This window comes from Channa argus, chromosome 18 (assembly GCF_033026475.1).
Source record: "Channa argus isolate prfri chromosome 18, Channa argus male v1.0, whole genome shotgun sequence".
Taxonomy (NCBI): Eukaryota; Metazoa; Chordata; class Actinopteri; order Anabantiformes; family Channidae; genus Channa; species Channa argus.
Window position 1 is genome coordinate 21,970,495 of NC_090214.1, and position 21,878 is coordinate 21,992,372.

A 21,878-nucleotide genomic window follows, 5' to 3' on the forward strand; every position below is an offset into this window, starting at 1 on the left:
CTTGAAATGCTGGACGTAATTGTGTATTGGTGAATTTATGTCACACAGGTGTTTAAGGCCAATGCGTATTTGTGACATCGAAATGATAACACAACAGGTTCTAGTGGCTCTGATTGCTCTTTGGATCATTGGTGACATGGAGACATCAGCTAAAATAATCTTATGCTGGTGAACCTTTGCCTACTTCAAGCATTGTGCGTCAGGAATGAGAAAATAGATTTTATGGTCCTCTTCATTTTTGGCAAAAATTTTAATTTCCATTAATTTCATTCACAGATTAATTTCCTGCCCCTTCAAGTTAAAATTCCTTAGGAGAGGAGGATTATGACCTAGGTGAGGAATGTGACATTAGGATCTAAAGAGCGACGCTCTGCTTCCTGATAAGGGTTGTGTCAGGTGAGGCTGGGGCTTGTAGCAAGGGGAGTGTGATAAGGTGTGTGTAGTTCTCGCAAATTCAGTCTGGATAAGCAAAGAATTGCAGTTAAATGACTCAACTCTCTTAAAATGAAAAATGTCTGTCTACCTCCCATACTCAATAAATAGAGCTGGTCCAAATCTCCAGTATGTTGGAGAAGGACCGAGCAGGAAACAGAAAAAGTATAGCATATATATACAAACACCAAACCAGACCAGGAAAGACTCGTCTTTCTATACCTGTTGTCAGCACCTGGATCCCGGTTGGACTAGTGTGACCTGGGCCAGGAGCTGATCCTGGTGATGGAGAGACGAGTCCCTTCATAGACCTCCATAGGGCTCATAGGAGGCTGCGTCTTGCCTTTCCAGCATCTTCCAGTAACTTATTATTTAAAGTACCTTTGATGATGTTGGCCTTGAGATAATCTATGTTCTGTACTGGCATAGAAACACAGAATGTGAAGAACTGATTTCTGGAATATAATTTATTTTTTGATTTATTTTTGTCCTTTCATATTTTCCTGAGAGTTTAGGGCAGATTAATTGTCCGTATGATGATTTGGCACAGTTTTTACTCCAGATGTCCTTCCTGATGCAACCCTCCCCAATTTCTACCGGGCTTGGGCCCATCAGTGCATGGCTCTGGATAGTGATGGGCTGTTGGGGGTTCAGTGTCATCCCCAGGGACACTTCAACATGAGGTCGGGAACCTCCGACCCTATGGTCGGTGGGCAGCCACTCTACCAACTGCAAACCCCTGATTACGTTTTTTATTTCCATTTACAGTTTTTGTCAAACTCATAGCCATCCAAGAAGACGGACTCTCTTCAAACCACCTTTACTAAAGGGATCTTGCTATTTCCCTTTTTGGCATCAGGATACTGGGGAGTGTTTCCTCGTTTTATTGGAGAGCTAAGCCTGGATTAGAAACTGCCGCTAATAAACAAGTGTTAAGCATCTTTAAGTGTAGTTCCTGGGCCTCATAATTCTTATGCTTTCCTTTGTAACAGAGATGGTAGAGATGAATACTTTAACTATAAGTAAGTGGTGCTGAATGCAATGTGCAATATGTTTAAAAGAAATCCATGCAGACAGGAAACAAAATGTTAGTGATCGTGAATAGAAAACAAGTAACATGATGTTGTGATGTCTGTACAATGTAAAGAAGGTAAAGTTAAAGAAAATAAACACAAATGTGAAGGGCTGAAATGATGCAGTGATGCTACATTGACTCTACTGTGTCTTGCACAGTCGAGTGTACAGATTTTTACTCTTAAGGTGCAAATATTAGATATTTTCCACAAAGGGGCCATCGTGCCTATTTGTAAGAGGCTTCGGTCTGTGTGAGTGGAATGAGTCAATGAATCTGTTGTACACTTAAGTACTGTATATGAGTACAACTTTTAGATAATTACTTTATACAATTCGAGATTCTACTTTATTGACATTTACTCACTTTATTATTTACTACTACTACTTTATTATTTTTTTGTGGTATGACTTGATGTTTTTTACATTTTCTACAACATTGTCTGTTGTAGAAATTTCCATCTTGTACTCCACACTTTTAGCTAAATGCATATTCATCTGTTCAAATAAATACAAATTTACAATACAGATTGGGAGCAACAACTCTTACAACTGCAACCACAATATTTCTCACCCGCTGCTGTTACAGTCACGGAAGTTGGAAATCCCCCAGCAGAAAAGGAGTCCCCAGCCGGTACCCTCACAAGGACCTCACTCAAGGTCTGCAAGAAGGCCGGATCCTCTGAACTGCTGATAGTGCATACAAACTGCAGCCAGGGTCTCCCCCTCAGCAACGACCCTCCTGTTCCTCTGGGAAAACTCAGCTATATACATTTTCTTCTTTACATTTGAATTCACAGTATCATAAAGTGAACTCCATTTTATTTAAATAAGAATGGTGTGTGCATATGTATGTTTTTGCTCATTATTCAGTGAGCGACTTACAGCCATTCATGTCATGTTAATGTTTCTTAAATATTATAAATAATCAGGTCTTCTTTATTTGGATTAATTAGCTTGTAAAACATGTGTGAAAGCCAGACTACAGATGTTATACTAATGTGTCAGATACGTTTAATTTTTTTCAGCTCCTCATTGTATTTAATTATTTTATATACATTATTTTATATACAGTATATGTAATATTTTACCTTATATCAATTTGCAAACAGGCAGTTATTTCAAAGCTGTCTCTCCTATTGATCAATATTCATCCATTACTTACCATTATTAATTACCATACTATTACTTTGTTATATTAACATAATAACCCTGTTAAATTGTTATTACAGAAATATTACACCCTGCTATGTTGTTAGTACAAACAATTACCCAAATATTACCCTATATATAGTTTTACTCCACTATTACTGAGCTGTAAATGTCACCTCAGATTCTACTAGTAAACAGGGGATTCCAGTGTTTTATGAAGAACCTTTATTTAATCATTACGCCAAACTTTTTTTCAATGTCAAAACATTGAAATACAGTGCTGTAACTCAACTGAATTATTATGTTTAGATCTATTTTATTTATTAAAATTATTAATGTTTACCATTCTTTTTTCCTAATGTACTAACTTTATTTTAGTTTATCATGAAACATAATACTGCTTAGGATGTCCAGTAAAGTTGACCCTTGACTTTACATCTTCCAGTCTGAAAACCTGACTTCGGCTACTAGCCCCCCTTTACACTGCCCATTCAAGGTGAGTTTAACGCACCTATGCCCTGCCTTCTCTATGTAAGGCACCAGCCTGGTGTTTTTACTTTCTTTTTTCTTTTGTCAGAATAGCTACAGGTTTTTTTTACTTGACAGTCTTTCCCTCCTACATGGAAGGACAAAAAAAAGCATTCAATACATGATTCAATGTGAGAAACATGTTGAGTGATTAGACATAATGCTACGTTGGAGGAGAAACAGAATTGCCAAGACCCATTACCACAAGACCAATGCAAGTAGATTAATGAAGGCAGCAGAAGGTGGTCAGTTTTTTGGTGACAGGGTCCAATCAGTCATATTATTATGCCTACCCAAAGCCCAGTCTTTGTACTTCTAAACAGTTTCCTCTGCCCACGTCGGTCCCGTACAGTCTCGCCATTCCCCCTTCAGCCTCTCATGTTGCTGCAGGAAACTGGAGGATCATTTGCAACTTTGAACCCAAATCAAGTTATAACTGTGCAAAATGAACAAAAGAAAACTACAGTTCAAACACTATAATTGTTTTGAAAGTGATTCTAGTTCCACTCTAAATCATGCTAAACATCACACCTCTGATAGCGGTGTGAAATAAACACTGGAGCTCTTTTAGCCATGTTTTCAGTGGTTTATAAATTGACAGAGGCGCCTTAAAGAATAGCAAGCTGACCACCAATATAGAAGAATTTCTGTATAAAAAGAGGCTAATGACTGTAGAGAGGAGAATAAAGTGTGTGAATGGGTAATTCCTGCTTACCTCAGCTCCCTCATATAGTTCTACAATCCCTCCCATCCAAAGAACGACATCTGGTGGTCCCTGCACCACACAGAAGACACCAAGCAAAACTCTTCAGCTCAGTGATCCCATGATGGTGGAGCGAGCTTCCAAACTCTGCACGCTTATCAATTTCTCCCAATATTCAAAAGACTGCTGAAAACAGAACACTGCATCTTCCTATGCACTTAAATCTAAGAAATGTCTTTTCTGCTCTTTCTTGCACTCGCATCTCATAAAAGATAAACACTTCTGATACCACTTTGCTTTGATGTCTTCTCCTTGACTTTGATTTCTGCTTGTCTTGTACCTCAATGGGATATCTTTACCTTTCCTGAAGTAAAGTGCTCATAAATGCAACAAGCTCTATCAAAAGATTTAAAATTAAGTTAAATAAAAAACAAAAAAAGTAAATTTGTGAAATCAGTGTCTATTTTAGGTTCAAATGACCAGTAACAGTAAAAAATACAACCATTGTGTGAGGTTCAAGCAGTTGTGCAATGCAGACATTAAATACAACAATGAGCATATTGTTTCCTCTTTGGTCAGTATATAAAAACTACAGGTCATCGGTCTGGAGATCAGGTCTGGTCCTTAAAGCTGTTGTTTCTGGGCCATCATTATTCACAGCAGAAAAGACAACTGCTGACAGTCTTGGCGAAGACCCAAACTTACATTCATAAAAACATAAACATGTAGCACATGTAGTATTGTACATGAGCACAAAGGGATAAGAGGAAAAAACAAAAGCAAGATTAGGAGGTGTATGTTACGTGTATTCATTATAAACATCTTCACAACACGTACATTGTGCAGAGCTCACAGTGTGTGGACAAGCTTGTCCAGCTGGGAATAATCCCCTCACAAGTCCTACATAGACCACTGCGTGGACTACAGCTAAAGCCCCACTGATTTGGTCTAACTTGCAACAGGGAAAAACAATGCACTGTCATTTGAGGATGGATGAAGCTGCCTCCTGGATACTCGACACAGCCTTCTGGATGTCCTCCTTGGTTTGTTCGATGGTGACCACCACTCTGATGCTGAGGAAGCACAGGGGGAGCAGTATGACACAACAGGGTTAGAGACTGGTTAGGGAGGCCATCAAGACCTGTGACTCAAGCTTACAAGCTTCAGCAGCTGTAAAGAGCAAAACTGTATATTCTCTACAACAGCTGTTGTAGTTTATGAAATGTTCTAATAGCTTCTCTTTCCTCCGTTTCCCTTTATAATCTCCATCAACCTCTTTAAATATCCTCTGTGTAAAATATGTGGATACGAATGCTGCTCATATATTTTTACAGCATAATTGTTACAAGTCTACCTGATTGCTTGGTTGTCTGCTATTTACAGCTTTCTTCAAATCTATCCACAGCTTTTCAATGATATTTTAGTCTGGAGACCAGGAAGGCCATGGTAAAACCTTTTAAAACAGTAAGCTCAACAAAACCTGGAGGGTGTATCAAGTAGGTCAAAAGTTTTAATTTTAAATATTTACCACTTGACTATTTGTTATTTCTGATTATAAATGAACATTTGTACAAGCAGAATGGGCATTTAATATGTTGATTTAAAAAAAAAAAAAAAGCAATTCTTTTTCCCATTTTAAACTTAGGAGATGCTTTTTTTACTCTCTTACCTGGGTGGGGGGAGGAAGCGCTCTTCTTTTTCCAGGTAACGAGCGAGAGTGAGAGCCACACGTCTTTCCATGCACTGATACAAACAACATGAAACATACTGTGAGAGACTCTTTAGGTCCACACTAAAGTATGTGTTACCATTAGTGCAACAACCTGAAAAAAATTACAGAAACGTACTACTGCCACCATGAGAAAATATTTGTTCATTATCTTATAATGAGAAACGGGTATATTACTTTTCTTGTTTTTAAAAAGATATGGCATCATTACAATGACAACAGTATATTATTATTCAACAGTTTCTTATTATAACTCGTGTTAGGAGATGCCACTTTATTCTGTTCTTATCACAATAACAGAGTCAGCCAATGACAAAATGTAAACAGTGATTTCCACGGCCGAAATCCACTATGTTTACATCATTGTTATATATTTTTCCTGAAGTCCGGGTTATCAGTGGTTGGACTAAATGCTGTTATGTTGACAAATAACATAAATTGGTATTTTGCAATACCAAGAAACTGCTGCATCTGTAATAATTGTATGTAGGAATGTGAAAAATATTTCAGAATGTAATAGCATATTGTAAAAGCATTGAGAAAGGTTTTTTCTTTATTAAATAATAGTGAGCAAATATTTTGGGGGGTGTCAATATAATTTCAATTAAATTGCATTCCATGGTGACAGGGCAGCAATATCTAAGTATAAGCTCAGCCAGTTAAATTATGTTCCCCTGGATGTAACAAAGTCTGCATCCTCTTCTCTCACACCAACTAACTTCATGTCCTCTCTCACTACATCCATAAATCTCCTCTTTGCTCTTCCTCTAGACCTCCTGCCTGGCAGCTCCAACCTCAGCATCCTTCTACCGATATATTCACAGTTTCTCCTCTGAACATGTCCAAACCACCTCAATCTGGCCTCTGACTTTATCTCCAAAACATCTAACATGAGCTGTCCCTCTGATGTCCTCATTCATGATCCTGTCCATCCTCTTCACTCTCAAAGAGAACCTCAACATCTTAAGCTCTGCTACATCCAGCTCTGCCTCCTGTCTTTTCTTCAGTGCCACTGTCTCTAAGCCGAACAACATCGCTGGTCTCACCACCGTCTTGAACACCTTTCCTTTCATTCTTGCTGATACTCTTCTATCACACAACACACCTGACACTTTTCTCCACCCGTTCCAACCTGCCTGAACTCGCCTCTTCACCTCTTTTTCACGCTCTCCGTTGCTCTTAACCGTTGACCCTAAGTACTTAAAGTCCTGCACCTTCTTCACCTCTGCTCCCTGTAACCTCACGTTCCACCTGGGTCCCTCTCATTGACACACATGTATTCTGCCTTGCTGCGGCTAAGCTTCATTCCTCTGTTTTCCAGAGCAGACCTCCACCTCTCTAGATTTTCCTCCACCTGCTCTCTGCTCTCACTACAAATCACAATGTCATCTGCAAACATCATAGTCCATAGAGATTCTTGTCTAACCTCATCTGTTAGCCTGTCCATCACCAGAGCAAACCTCAAAGCAAATACTGCATCTGTTGTTCTCTTTCTAGGCATGAAACCATATTGCTGCTCACAAATACTCACCTCTGCCCTTAGCCGAGCTTCCACTACTCTTTCCCACAACTTCATTGTGTGACTCATCAGCTTTATTCCTCTGTAGTTGCCACAGCTCTGCACATCTCCCTTGTTCTTAAAAACGGGCAGCAGTACACTTCTCTTCCATTTTCCTAGACACTTCCATACCTCCACAGCTATGTCATCAGGACCAACTGTCTTTCCACTCTTCATTCTCTTTAACACCCTCCTCACTTCACTCTTACTAATCTTTGCTACTTCCTGCTTCACACCAGTCACCTCTTCTACTCTTCGTTCCCATTCATTTTCCCATCTCTATGTCTTTGTCTGTCCAACCTGTACAAATCCACCTCTCCCTCTTTAGTGTCCAACCAAAAATACAAGTCCTCATATGCTCTTTGTTTGGCCTTTGCCACCTCTACCTTCACCTTACGCTGTATCTCCCTGTACTCCTGTGTACTCTCTTCAGTCCTCTCAGTGTCCCACTTCTTCTTAGCTAACCTTGTACCTCTGTATACACTCCTGAACTTCTTCGTTCCACCAACAAGTCTCCTTGTCTCATTCCCTCTTTCCCGATGAAGCCCTTCTACCCGTCTCCCTGATCACATTAGCTGTAGTGGTCCAGTCATCAGGAAGCACCTCCAAACCACCCAGCATCTGTCTCAGTTCCTCCGTGCAAACTACACAACATTCTTCCTTTTTCAAATTCCACCACTCTTTCCTCTGCTCTGCCTTTGTCCTCTTCATCTTCCTCACCACCAGTGTCCTTTATCACACCACCATCCTGTGTTGACTGGTTACACTCTCCCCTACCAATACGTTGCAGTCACTGATCTCTTTCAGATTACACTGCCAGCATAAGATGTCGTCCACCTGAGTGCTTCTACTGCCAGTCTTATATGTCACCCTATGTTCCTACCTCTTCCTGAAAAAAGTGTTCACTAAAGCCATTTCCACATACACACAAATTGATGTATATACGTTATGGCCATTAAGGTTCAGTGTCTTGCTCAACGACAATTTGACGCGTGACTGGAGGAGCCGGGGATTGAACCAACAACTGTGAGATTGGTGGAAAACAGCTCTACCTTCCTGCGCCACAGTCACCCCCTAAAGCCTTATAATTGCTCAATAATCACACTCCTGGCACCTGTCAATACATTTCCGTCCTTATCTTCAATCACACTAAACCACTGTACATCCTTCCCATCTCTGTCTTTGTCCGGCCAACCTGTACAAATCCACCTCTTCCTCTTTAGTGTCCAACCTAACATACAAGTCCTCATATGCTCTTTGTTTGGCCTTTGCCACCTTTTCCAGCAAAAAAATATTATTTTAGATTAATAAATTGCAAAGCATGTAATTACAATAATAAGAATATTGACAATTATTTTCTCAGGGTATAATGTTGCCTTGAGAATCGATTATTAGGATAAAAATTTGTCATTTATAATACTGAGCATTAAGTGAAACAAAAATTAAAATAAAAACTACAGAATACTACAATAATTGGCCTTGTGTTGCCATTTTTAAACTGTAAAATACCATTTTGTGGATGGGTTTGATGTAATCTGCTGAACAGGGAACTTACATAGTCTACAATAGCACGGAGCAGGTTCATGTCCGAGTCTCTGGAGCCCGAACTTCTCTGAAGCTGCAAGTGAAGAGCCGGGGCAAATGGTTCTCCCACTAACTTCAGACCGGGAATTCTGATAAATAGATAATAAGGCAATATTAATATAAAACTGACATACTGGGGAAAACAATACATAAACCTGAAAGTCCAAAATGAAGAAGGACTGTTCTGCTAGGAACAATAAGTCCTTTAATATGAAACACATTTTTTCAACAATAGATTTGACTCTGCTGGTGGTATGAAGCTATGCAGCAAAGAGGACAAGTTTGTTTGCTTTTCCAAACTAAAGCCTCATGCCACTCTCCTAGAAAGACTAAGGACAGACATCCTTAAAAGGACAAACATTTACTAAAGAAAGGTTACTTTCCACAATCAGTGTACAGATGCTAAAACAAACACTTTTTACTAACATCTGGTTGGCTGTCAGCTGGCAGAATGGATTTGCAACTGTGGCATAGACCTCAGTTGTTGCCCCAAACTGATTAAAAACACACCAGCCAGACCCGAAGCTCAACATGGGGACATAATTTTTCATTCCAAAATCAGCAATAATTTCCTTATTGGATAACTGCCCTAACTGCTGAGCTACAGCTGCCTTAATGTTGGTCTTAGGTTCTGTATGGTGATGGTGGAAAATACAATTAATTCAGAAAGTTCTACCTTCTGAAGCAGGGGTTTTGACCTATAGACCTCAAAGGCCACAGCCCTGCTTGTTTTCCAAATATCCCTGCACAACTGCCATCATCCAGCTTCTGACTGACTGAACGTTGATCCATGTAATCAGAAATGGGTTTTAGAGGGGTAGTTGAAAAACGAGCACGTTTGTGGCCCTTAAGGCTTAGAGTTAGACACCCCAGTTCTAAAGCATCATCTCGCTTACATTACTTTAATTATCTCGTACTGCAAATTTTGCAGTCCCAGAGATTATATTTCAGACAGTTTCCTGAGCTGATTAGTCTGTGGTAAAAACTCAGGTGTATCTGCTTTATCATCCATCCTCCCATTTTTTCCTTACAGCAAGTGCTTAAAATTCATATTGCACAAAATTCAGTCTCAATATTTGTGATGTAGCACAACCCTGCTTGTGGAAAAAAAGTTGGGACATTGTGTAAAATAAAAAGAAAATGTAAAGATAATTTGAATGTTCATAGCATTTTCTTTTACATACATTTTTCACATTTTCACAGCCTTTCTGAAAATGCGGGTTGCAGTAAATTGTCTGACAGTGGTCTGTTTTTAGAACTAAAAACTTACAGCAAACAAATCCAGAGTTTTTACCAAACCTGGTCTCTTAAATACCCCATCGCAAAAGTTACATTTAAACCTATAAATTCACAGAAAAAAAAGGAACTTTTTTCAAACCAACAGAGACAGAAAAATAACAGAAGAACTTACCCTTGTAAAGCCTTGTAAACATGTTTGCACTTTTCCCTCAGGACAGAAAAAATATCTGTAAAACAGACAGAGATGGTGATTCATTATTTATATATAGAGCAGCATTTTAATAAAAAAAAATTCTAATCAACATAAAAACATAACATAAAAAGATGCACCAAGAACACAGTAACGAGACTGTACCTGGATCCTCCTCCATGATATTGAGGGCCTCTATGGCAGCAGCAGCCAACATTGGAGGCAGGGAAGCGGAGAAACAATAGCCCTGACCTGATAGACGCTACAACACACACACACACACACGCACACGCACACGCACACACACACGCACACACACACCTCATCAGTTTTTACACCAGTCAATATTTAATTAAACATTTTAATGCCCTTACTTTGAAATGAAAAAAATAATATAACATAACCTTTCATGACAAAATATTTAATGCACTTGACTTTTACAAATGTTAAGCATTTTAGTTGCTTCTGATGATGAAATGAATGCTCAAGTTAGAGTAAACTAATTAATCTGAAGACTGGTAAGGCAATTGAAAAACATTCAACTTATTACTTTTAAACCAAGTTTGTGTTGGTGTTGCTTTGTACTTTGAATCATTGTTTTGTTGAAGGTCCTTTGTCTCTTCAGTTTGAGCTTTTTGACTGATTACCATTTTAGTGTGTCCAGAATTGTTTCCATTAATGAATTATGGTCTCAGCAGTTATTATTGGTATCCCTGAATATTCATACTTCCTTCTTCAACTTTATTAAGGTTTACAAATTTTACTTTTAGGTCTTCTAAAAATGGTTTTCCTGATCATATTGTTTTTGGTGCTCCCAGCAAACAGCTGAAGACTGCCCATGTGTAAGCCCAGTTTAAAAGGCCTTGTCATTAGCATTAAATGTTGACAGTCTTTACCAATATATATTTAATTGTTGCTTTTTTTAATCTCTCTTTCTGTCTCTCTATATACCTATATTAGAATTATTGTATAATTATTGTATAAATCTGTGTTTCTATGGTCTGTGGAAGCTTTACCCTTAACAAATGCTGCATTCGATACCATTGATCACAACATTTTATTACAGAGACTGGAATATGAAATTAGCATTAAACAAATTGCACTAGGTTGGTTAAAATCTTATCTGATGGACTTCAATTTGTTCATGTTAATGATGAATCCTCCATGCAGTTAATAAAGCTTCAAGCCTACAAGACATAAAGACCTGGATGTCCCACATTTTTTTACTTCTAAATTCAGACACAACTGAAGTCATAGTATTTTGGCATAAAAATCTGAGAAATATGATGTCCAACCTTATTTTTACTCTAGATTAGATAAGTCTGGCCTCCATTACTACTGCAAGGAACCTTGGAGTTATTTTTGATCAGGATCTGTCCTTTAACTCACATATAAAACAAATCTCTAGAACAGCCTTCTTCCACCTACGGAACATTGCCAAAATTAGGAGCATACTGTCTCAAAGTGATGCCGAAAAACTGGTCCATGCATTTGTTACCTCTAGGTTGGACTACTGTAATTCCCTACTTTCAGGATGCCCCAGTAACTCCCTAAAGAGCCTGCAATTAATCCAAAATGCTGCAGCAAGAGTGCTGACTGGAACTAGCAAGAGAGATCATATTTCACCTTCATTAGCTTCTCTCCAGTGGCTTCCTATTAAATCTAGAATAGAATTTAAAACCCGTCGTCTTACATATAAATGTTTAAATGGTCAGGCTCCATTATATATAGTATATAAAAAACCTCATAGCACCATATCATCCCAGTAGATCACTTCGATCTCATAATGCAGGTCTACTTGTGGTTTCAAGCATTTCCAAAGGTAGAATGGGAGGTAGAGCCTTTAGCTATCAAGCTCCTCTTCTGTGGAACCAGCTCCCAGTTCTGATTCGGGAAGCAGACACACTCTCTACTTTTAAGTCTAGGCTTAAAACCTTCCTCTTTAATAAAGTTTAGTTATTTATAGTTATGCTGCTATAGGACCACACTCCAATGCACTGAGCTCCTTTCCTCCTCCTGTCTCTCTGTCCTCTCCTCTCCCCCCACAGTTGTCACTACTGTATGACATTAACTATGTGTGTTTTCTCCCGTAGTTGTCTTTCTCACAAATCAAATCATGAGTTTGCCAAAGATTCCACCCCTAATTGAGAGGACATCGATCATTAGAATAATGATTCTAATTGTTCAAACATTAAATTATATGTATGATGAATATTAATTTATTATAAATTACATATAAACTATAACTAAAGACTAGGGATGTCCAGATACCACTTTTCCAGACCACGTACACGTACTTACATTTAAGTACTGGTTGATAGAAGCAACATTGTTAAGGGCTTTCGATAAAAGTGCTATACAAGCTGACCATTTACAGAAAACTCCTGATCAACCCACTGCACAATTAAGCTGATAAGAGAACCTGGCAGGCACTGCTGGTCCAAATAGTTGTAGGGATACACCTAAAGACTAGCTAAGACTTTTTAAGACTGGACAGTTCACATTTAAATTTCTATTCCTAATTTCTAGTAGACAAGTAGACATGAAATTAACAATATCAAGATATGAATTTCTGCTCATATCACACAGCCCTATTCATAAATGTTATTATCCTTATGTTTTCTGCCCACATCTCCACTGGCTACTATTAAATAAAGGTGCAAATGGAAATATTATTTTAAATGTCTGTTGACTTTCTAATCTCAGTGGATTTTGTACCATTTGATGAAAAACATCTCAGTCTGTTTAAAAGCTTTATGCAAAACAGTAGTGCAATGCATTAGCTCGTTTACTAAATTGATTTGCTCAACCAAATCAGCAAACATCTTTAAAGCAATTTATTCAAACATACATGGTTAAAGTTATTGTATTTACCTGATGGTCGATGACAAAAGACCGTCCACAGCAGAAGCCTCCGACAGAAGCGACCGCATTCTCCATGTTAGCACTGATCAGGTCAATATCATCTATCTGCATAAAGTAGACAAAGTGCCATTGTAAATAATAGTAGTAATTAATAATAAGAAATAAGAAGAATCATCAAGAGGTCATTATCATCATCATCATATTAATAATTAACTCAAGTTTTAAAGCTAATTGACACTGAAAGAAAAGATCCAGATCTTTTTGTGGTAACAACAGAGTAAATGAAAGAGGTCCAAGATAAGACCCTCCCGGTTTCAACAGAGATACTGCTATGACAAAGGCACAATTGCAACTATTCAAGAACAGTTTCCTGGAAAAGTAGTTCCTTAAAATAAGGAACCAAGCAGAACTGCCAGAAAGATCATAAATCACTATAATGAGCAACCATGCACTTTATTTATAATTTCATTTACATCAGGGGTCTCAAGCTTGCGGCCCAGAGGTCAATGTTACCGACGTTAACGACCAACACCGATGTTATGTTGACGATGTCACTAAGGGGTGTCGATGGGGCCATCCAGCCTGCTCCCGCCCGCTTCCCGCGTTCCGCTATCCTGGTACTTTCTACCATCTACAAATGTTATAATGTTCATGTCATCATGAAAGACATGACCCCTTCTTTAATATGCAAGTTGACCCTCCTGTGCTTCAAATGGAGCTCACTGACCTGCAGTGCAACTCTGACCTCAAAGCCAAGTTCAGGGAGGTGAGTGGAAAAGCAGACAAGCTTGGGCTATTTTTAAAAAAATTGACCCCCAGCTCCCCCGAGCATGTGCCTTTTTGGGAGCACATATTTGTTCAAAACGTTTTTCTATAACTTTAATAAGTCCAAGTACAGGTCAAGCTATACTGAGAGTCTCAACTGCATCCTCCCTCAAGCCAAATGTGGCTCAGCTATGTGAGAGGAAGCGCTGCCAGGTCCCTGGCAGCAAGATGTAGGCAAGAGCAGCCATGTTCGAAAAAAAAGTTAATGTTCAGAAGAACCCATTAAAGTTAAAGAACTGTTAGTAGTGATGTTTGAGAAGATTAGATTTATTTAACAAAGCTTTTTTGTGGAATAGCTGATCCGGCCAAGCCTCACCCAGTCTCTGCTTCCTGCGGCCCCCAGGTAATTTGAGTTTGAGACCCTCTTCACATTAACCCTTTGTACTCTGGAAATCCCTTTTCTTTGTTTTACTATGTGTTTTCAGCAGATCCCTGTTCTCTTCCGCAGACGCGGGACATGGCGTCCTACTAGTAGACGACTGGGAGGGGGGTACTGGACTTCTTGTTGATGACACCTGGAAGTTTTCCCAGACAGTATCCCTCAACAAGCTGTCATCTCTGGAATATCACGCCATTAGGATCACAGCACCGATTAAAGTCCACATGATTGTAATATATGGATCACTGGGCCAGCTTAGGAACTTCTGCGATGAGCTTGACATGTTGCTGTCCCACTTCCCTGTCTCTCAGTCTTCATCCCTAGACCTACACATTCTCCCACTTACAACATTCCGCCATTACCTCAGGTCTCTTAACCCAGAACAATTCTCTTCACAACTCTGCCGCCAACACAGGACCTCTCCATCCTCGATACAGATGCAGCCACGGATTGCCTCTGCAATACACTTTCATCGTATCTGGATAGTCTCTGCCCCATGTCTTCTAGACCAGGATCAGGATCTGCTTGGATCTTTTTCTCACAGTGTCAATAGGGCAAAGACTGAATACTATCCACCCTCCTCCTCTGTAACCATCCAACTACCTGCTCTCTGGATCCGATCCCTTCCACTCTCTTCTCTTCAACTAGTTGCACCCACACTGATTCCAGCTATGACACAAATCCTCAACTCATCTCTCACAGCAGGCTCTTTTCAGACCTCATTCAAGCAGGCCGAGATTACCCCACTGCTCAAGGAGCCTTCTCTTGATTCTTCCCTTTGGAAAATGACTGACCTGACAATGGAACGAGCAGTCTTCAATCAACTCTCAGACTTTCTTTGCAAGAACAACATCTTCAATGTCAACCATTCTGGCTTCAAGAGGGGTCTCTCGAAAAAAAAGGCACTCCTGACTGTTGTGGAATCTCTTCGAGCTGCAAAGTCGCAGGTCAGACTTCTGTCTTAATCCTACTTGATCTATCTGCAGCCTTTGACACTGTGAACCATCAGAAACTCTTGTCCACACTCTCTGACTTGGGCATCTCTGGATCAGCTGTAGCCTGGCATCGGTCTTACCTATTGGGACGAACCTTCAAGGTATCCTGGCGGGGGCATCTTTCTCACTTTCATAGCCTCTCTTCCGGTGTGCCGTTCAGTTCCCTCACTGTACAGGAGTTGGTCGTATTCTCGTTTTGATTACTGCAACGCTTTGTTAATGGGGTTACCGCTTTACACAACCAAACCCTTGCAGATGATCCAAAATGCGGCAGCACACTTAATTTCTAATTAGCCAAAAGAAATCATGTCACACCACTCTACTCTTCAGAAAATTCACTCCCAATATTCAAAAGACTGCTGAAAACAGAACTCTTCCACACCTTCCTATGCACTTAAATCTATTCTATTTAAAAAAAAAAAAATCTTTCTGCTCTTTCTTGCACTTGCATCTCGTGATAGGACTTTGCTTTGATGTTTTCTCCTTGATTTAGATTTTTGCTGCCTTGTACCTCACTTGTAAGTCGCTTTGGATAAAAGGGTCTGCTAAATGATTAAATGTAAACGTAACTAAAGTAATTAGATTATTAGATTGGAATACTATATTTATAACGCTACTGTTGTTTATATAAGAGATTAATTAACAGTAAACTTATTTTACATGATCTCAACCTAAAATAATTGAAACCGATAGGTCGAGACTTTTTCAGCAAAAGCATGGCAACAGGGTGTTTAAAACCAGATGGCCTTGAAAAAGAACTCACATTAATCCCAAAGTGTTCTGTAACTCCTCGGCCATGTTCTCCCAACACACCGAAGGACATACTCTCCTCCAGAAAGATCCGCACCTTGTACTTGTACTTTAGCTTTACCTGAAAAGATACAAGACAACAATACAATAGGCAACATGGAGAGACATGACAGCCCTAAAGCAGCCATGTCTTATTAAACCCATTTTACATGGTTGTGACGAATGCAGTAGTTATTCAGGCATTAATATAAAGGGATGTCCCGATATCACTTTTTCCCAGACTGCATACAAGTAGAAGGATTTACATTGGAGTACTTGCTGATACCATATACACAGAGTGTTCCACCTACACCTTTCTGCTCAACCAATGTGAATGTGGTATCAAGTGCAATATTGGAGAAGTTTTCCGATTACTAGAAGAAGTACACAAGGGAAGCATTGGACCTGATATTTGGTATCCTGGTATTAGTATAGGGAAATAACTATTAATATGATGTTTGTTGAATGGAATCAATTACTGAGTCTTCTAAATGCCTTGTTCCCAACCTGGTGTCTGCACACCCCTCAAGTGGGTGCCAGAGATTACAGGTGGGGTGCAAGGCTTTGCCTGCTTTGAGGTTGTCAGCTCAAGGTGGACACTGTTTTGTCAAGGAAGCAAGAAGGTATTGGTTGTTATTATTATAACTCCTACTGTATAATAAGTCATGCTGATGTGCATCTGGATATTAACCGGTTAAGCCCTGGGTTGCTGTGAGGTGTGGCTTTCCTAAACAGATCAACTATTGCCAAACAAACATTGTGTGGAAAAAATATACTTGTGTGTTTGGACAGCATCTAGGCTATGTCTTCTGAAATAATAGAAAACAATAAATGCACAGCAATGTATCAACTTTTCACAGACAGTTATTTATTTTTCCTGCTATAATACCGTATAATCTCAATAATATGGCCAACAACAAATGTATATTTGTAATTTAAAAATTATTATTTTGGCTAGTAAAACATGTGCTTGGCTGATTATTCCTTTACCAGTCACCTTGGCCATGAGCCAAAAACATTATTTTGGACCTTGTTTATTGGTGCCAGTTACTACACTCATTTTAAATCATTATTATTCTTTCAGTGTTTGCAAATGTGTGCGGCCTAAGGTTGCTCAGCTTTTCTTAGAAACCAGTAGGTCGGGCTGCATGTAAAAAAGGATGGGAACAGCTATTCTAAATCACAGGTCGCTTGTCAGAACTTACAGTAAGCATGGTCAGCTTATGAATTAGTAAGATAAGATTTAATTTACAGTTTAGTCATCTTTGAGGCTAGTTACTGTATTTTTTAATTTACCAGCTCAGGGAGAGGACAGATGTCTGCAGTGTTGATGTACAGCCCCTCCACTACAATGAACTTCCGTGTCACTCGAGCTTTACGTGGATTCTGCGGAAAACAAAATTTGCACCTGTGACACTGAAGCAAATAGAGACATCAATGCTATGACAATTATTAAGAAGCAGAGTAAGACAGCTTCATAAAGTATGATTTCCACACTCGGGCCTACAGTTATAGGCACAAAGGTACAAGGCACAGACTTTGACACCCACCCGCAATTATTCTTTTCTCAAACTAATGCTTTACTAACCTTCTGGTCCTCTACTTCCTGCTCCTTGAGCAGCCTTTCCAGATCCTCCATATCATTGTGTTTGAAGTATTTGATAAGGCTACGAGATGCTTGAAGACCCTTCTGGATGGAAAAACAGGCTGCTTCATCCCTAAACACATGAACAAGTCCGCAACACAAAATACAATACAAACTAGTGAACAACAATCAAACTACTAAACAAAAAAGTGAAAAGATCTTATTTGTGTTTTTCTGTCCTGAACCTAGAAGGAACTAGGCCAATAGAAAGTGGTTCTAAAGGCTGTCTTCTCTGATTCCTTTTAGCAGATATAATACTTACACAAAGATAATGTCCCCCCTCTTGGAGTAGGCAGGGATTGCACTGGCAATGGTTGCAAATCCATATGAATAGATTATGGCCTCTTCTGTTTTCATAAATTTGGCCAGACGACTCTCCAACTCCAGGTGAACATCTGAGGGAGAGAAACAACAAATCAGCTGATGCTAACATTCATAGAATAATGAGTGATGATATTTGGGCTTACAGACAGAAGAATGAAGGCTAAGCTAAGCTAAACCTGATTCTGTGCATAAATTACTTTGACAGCATTGCTGTTTCTCAAATTTATGCACAAATGTTTGGTGATGTGGCACAGTAAAAAAAAAAAAGAAAAGAAGACTTTTTAAATACTACATCAATGTTACTAGACCATGGAAAACAATGTTTTTCTATTCACCAAAAGTTCCATAGAAGCCTCTTGGACCACATGTGCCCACACCATATTTCTTCAGTGATGCCAAAGCCTTTTGCTGTAATGAGAAGTTAAGAGGACATACTCAGAAAGGGATTTTTCTACTCTACAACCAAATGTAGCAATTGCTTAAAACATAAATACTGACCTTAACCCGCTCATTATCAAGGAGACCCAGAAAGTTAAATGATGCAAAGTTAATGCACTCTTTTCCATTGATTACAATTTTGTGGCTGGGAGGTCTGTAAGGAAAGCAAAGTTTTAAAATGCTCACTCCAAGTGTTCAAGGAACAAACCACAATATAGTTACTTACTATACCAGTGTGACACTTTAATAGCCCATTTAAATACATACTGATCGTATCTATGTATTTAATCTTGTATGTAACAAATTTCAGTCTACAATGGTTCTTTTTACTGTTTTTTGTTTTTGTTTTTACTTTAATGGACATTCACTGGAATGTAAAACTTGCAAACTCAGGAAATCCATTACAGTAAGCAACATGTCTGCCGTGTCTGGAAGCTGAGAAGGGCCATATTAGAGGCAACAGATTCCCCAAAGGTGTCATTAATTGTTGCTCAATGAGAAGAAGCTGAGAAAATAACTCATCACCAAATAATTGATGGTTTATTATTAGTCTGTATCAATACAGTGATTTAGCAATTCTCTACACTTATGTTGTAAAATCCCATCACCAAAAGTAGTGTGAATCATTTCCAGAATGAAACATCAATGACTAAAAAATGGAAATTGAAGTAGTTTTTACCCTGTGACAATGTCATAATTGAGGGAGGGATGGTCTTTGGAAACAACAGGAACAAGAGGCTCTGGTTGCCACTCCTCAATCAGGTCCTCTTTCTCCTGTAACATGGAACCACAGGAGAGCTGTGTGATGACACAGACACGCAAATGTTCGGCAATTCGGTTTCATTGCACTTAACGGAGTTTACCTTCTCTGTCAGTTTATAGGTCTCATGAAGTTTATAGGTTTTAGAGAACAGAAGTCTGATGATCCACAGAATGAGAATCCCCTCCAGAATCAGATGATAAGCAGGAGCCTGAGGAAAACATTATTATAATGTCAAATTGTTGGATGGGTGTGGATTATGTAATGATTCCAATCACACAAATGGGTCTAGATGTACAAAGCTGCTAAACATGTGTGTATATTTAGGATGTGGACTGATTGGATATGATAGTGTACAGGACCTACCCAGCAGAGATCTACTAAGTCGCAATAAAACTGAATTAGAGACAATGGATATTCTTAAGTTACAGTACACAATTTTCCAATAAAATACAAGGTACCCAGAGAAAGAACTAATGACAAACGCTTAAAAAGATGGAAAACATCAGCTAAAATGAAACAGACTGGTGACTTAAGGGCCTCAGCTGAATTTGGGGCACATTCAAGTTGGAATCAAACCGAGCGTTAAACAACCAATTGTGTGGATCTTTAAGAACGATCTCGACAGGATTTCTGTAAATTTTTAAATAAATCACGTTACATTGAAAACTGTACTATTAATTAATCTTGGCCTTGCCACAGTATATCGAGCTCGTGGAATCAACGTTACTTCATTTAAAGTTTCTGCTTATTGTTTGGGTAAAGGTGATTTTTTTTTTCCAGGGATACTGAAGCAGCATTTAGTTACTTCGTCTCTCGACGCTGACTACTTGGTAGTGACTAGTGAACACTCGGAGCAGTTTATACGCAACTGGCGATTGGCTGCGAGAACCTGCCGTCCAACACCGTCCCCAGGCCACGGACACTTCCGGGCTGACAAGTTTGCCGGTACCAGTTTGGAAACGCATTTAAAAACTACCAACGTGTGCCTGAACATGCGACGACGAAATGTATTCTACGCCACAGCTCTAAAGAGACGAGAAACGTACCTCATAAAACGCTTGTACCATCTCCACCAACACCCATTGCTGCCCAGACGCCATGTTTATCTTCCTTGTGTGACGTCATCCGTTACGATGCATTCAAGTTCCGTAGAAAAATAATAAATCTGACGCTGAGTTCTGAACTACTGTGTGGTTTGTGTGTACCGTGGCCTACTGCTAAACTACTATTTACAACTTGTATTGACGCAGTTCAGTATGGATATTGTTATATTTTTAAGTTAGAATGTAAAGAAAATAATTATAATAATTCTAAAACAAAGAAAGTGTATGTTTTTTGATAAACACGTTTATCCTTCATCTGCAACAATTTATTCAGCAGGTAAAAAAACCTTTTGGCTGCACATTACCTTATACATAATTACTGTATGCTACTTCATTAGTGTTAAACTAAGTCCTTATAACTCCGTTTTTCCAGAAGTGCATTGTTCATGCATGTCGCTCCCAGGTGTTAGAACACTTTAAACAAAGTTCATGTTCATTAAACCAATAATATAATTTATATTTGCCGCTCTCTCCATAGGACAGAGCAAGTTTGAGCTACAAATGGCGTAACAAAAACACAACATTTTCCCTTGGAAACTTGTAAGTCTATACTTGTCTTTGATAAAGAAAATGTATTCTCTATAGCCAAAAAATCAAAGATTTCTTCAAAAGGTGTAGACTATAGTCTCCAGAGACATGCTCCAACTGGATCCATTCAGGACAGAAGACAGAGGGAGAGGCCCAAGTGCACATAGGACAAGTGCTTATGAGTGTCCTCCTTAAGAAAGAGACCCCTACAGTTTTAGCATTCATTCAATTCCAGTGAACCATCACAAGGTGCAGCTAGGAGATAATTCAGGACTACAGCTCTTACTCCAGTTTTACAGCAGGAAGAGAGTCTAAGTTTAAATAGCAGCATAATGTTTTAATTTCATTTCAAAGTACAGGGCTGTTAGCACTTTCAGTCAGGACTATCAGAGTTGGGGATGCTGAGAGGGAAAGTACACTGAATAATGTTTGAACCATGTGTGTACTTGCAGCAGCAGAGTAACCTAATTTCTCCTTCACCTCTAACTTCTTTTGGAAGCCTGGGGTACAGATTTTACCTGTGTTTTGACAGAATGGGAGAGGGGATAATGCAGCAGGGTGACAGTTTAGGCAGAGAGAGAAGACAGTGGGGACACACACTGCTGATCTACAGCTGAAAGAAAAACTCCACGATGAAAAGGTGACTTAATTAGACTTTGTGACATTTTTTGTCAGACTTCGTTTTATAAATGAGGCAGCATTGCATCGTCTCTCCCTCATTCAGTCAACTATGATTCTAAAGCACAAATAAATGAAACACACCTCCACCCATGCTCTAGCCCGCTCTCAAATGACACACAGACCTGAAACCTGGAGTCATGTAGCGTTAATGTTTACATTGCAGATTTCAAACAGAAAAAGAAAGAGCTACAGTAAACTGAGGTTTGACAGAAAGTTCAGATCATCACACACTTCTTCCTCCTTGTCCTTTTGGCTGTTCTCTCTCAGGGGTCACCACAGCGAATCATCTGCCTCCATCAAACCCTTCTCTCTGTATCCTCTTCTCTTGCAACAACTAACTTCATGTCCTCTCTCACT

At 39.2% G+C, this 21,878-nt stretch overlaps 1 protein-coding gene across 1 annotated transcript; it reads right to left on the reverse strand.

The window, feature by feature from the left end:
- Positions 1 to 4,326: 4,326 nt before the first annotated feature.
- Positions 4,327 to 20,352, reverse strand: sptlc1 (serine palmitoyltransferase, long chain base subunit 1). The gene is made up of 15 exons (XM_067484048.1): positions 20,256 to 20,352; positions 19,310 to 19,417; positions 19,126 to 19,220; positions 18,507 to 18,600; positions 18,344 to 18,416; positions 17,947 to 18,079; positions 17,628 to 17,757; positions 17,336 to 17,425; positions 16,014 to 16,121; positions 13,061 to 13,156; positions 10,352 to 10,448; positions 10,169 to 10,223; positions 8,729 to 8,846; positions 5,556 to 5,629; positions 4,327 to 4,959 (listed from the first exon to the last, which is right to left on the reverse strand). Exons 1-15 carry the CDS (start codon positions 20,307 to 20,309, stop codon positions 4,866 to 4,868), a joined length of 1,419 nt encoding a protein of 472 aa, XP_067340149.1. The 5' UTR covers positions 20,310 to 20,352; the 3' UTR covers positions 4,327 to 4,865.
- Between the last annotated feature and the right edge of the window lie 1,526 nt (positions 20,353 to 21,878).

Excerpts from the sequence above, each read along its gene's own strand:
- sptlc1 (XM_067484048.1), bottom strand. The coding sequence starts at position 20,309 with ATGGCGTCTGGGCAGCAATGGGTGTTGGTGGAGATGGTACAAGCGTTT. Across the intron at positions 18,417-18,506 it reads TTGATAATGAGCGGGTTAAG|CAAAAGGCTTTGGCATCACT; the intron begins GTCAGTATTTAT and ends TTCTCATTACAG. Across the intron at positions 16,122-17,335 it reads TCTGTCCTCTCCCTGAGCTG|GTAAAGCTAAAGTACAAGTA; the intron begins GTAAATTAAAAA and ends GTATCTTTTCAG.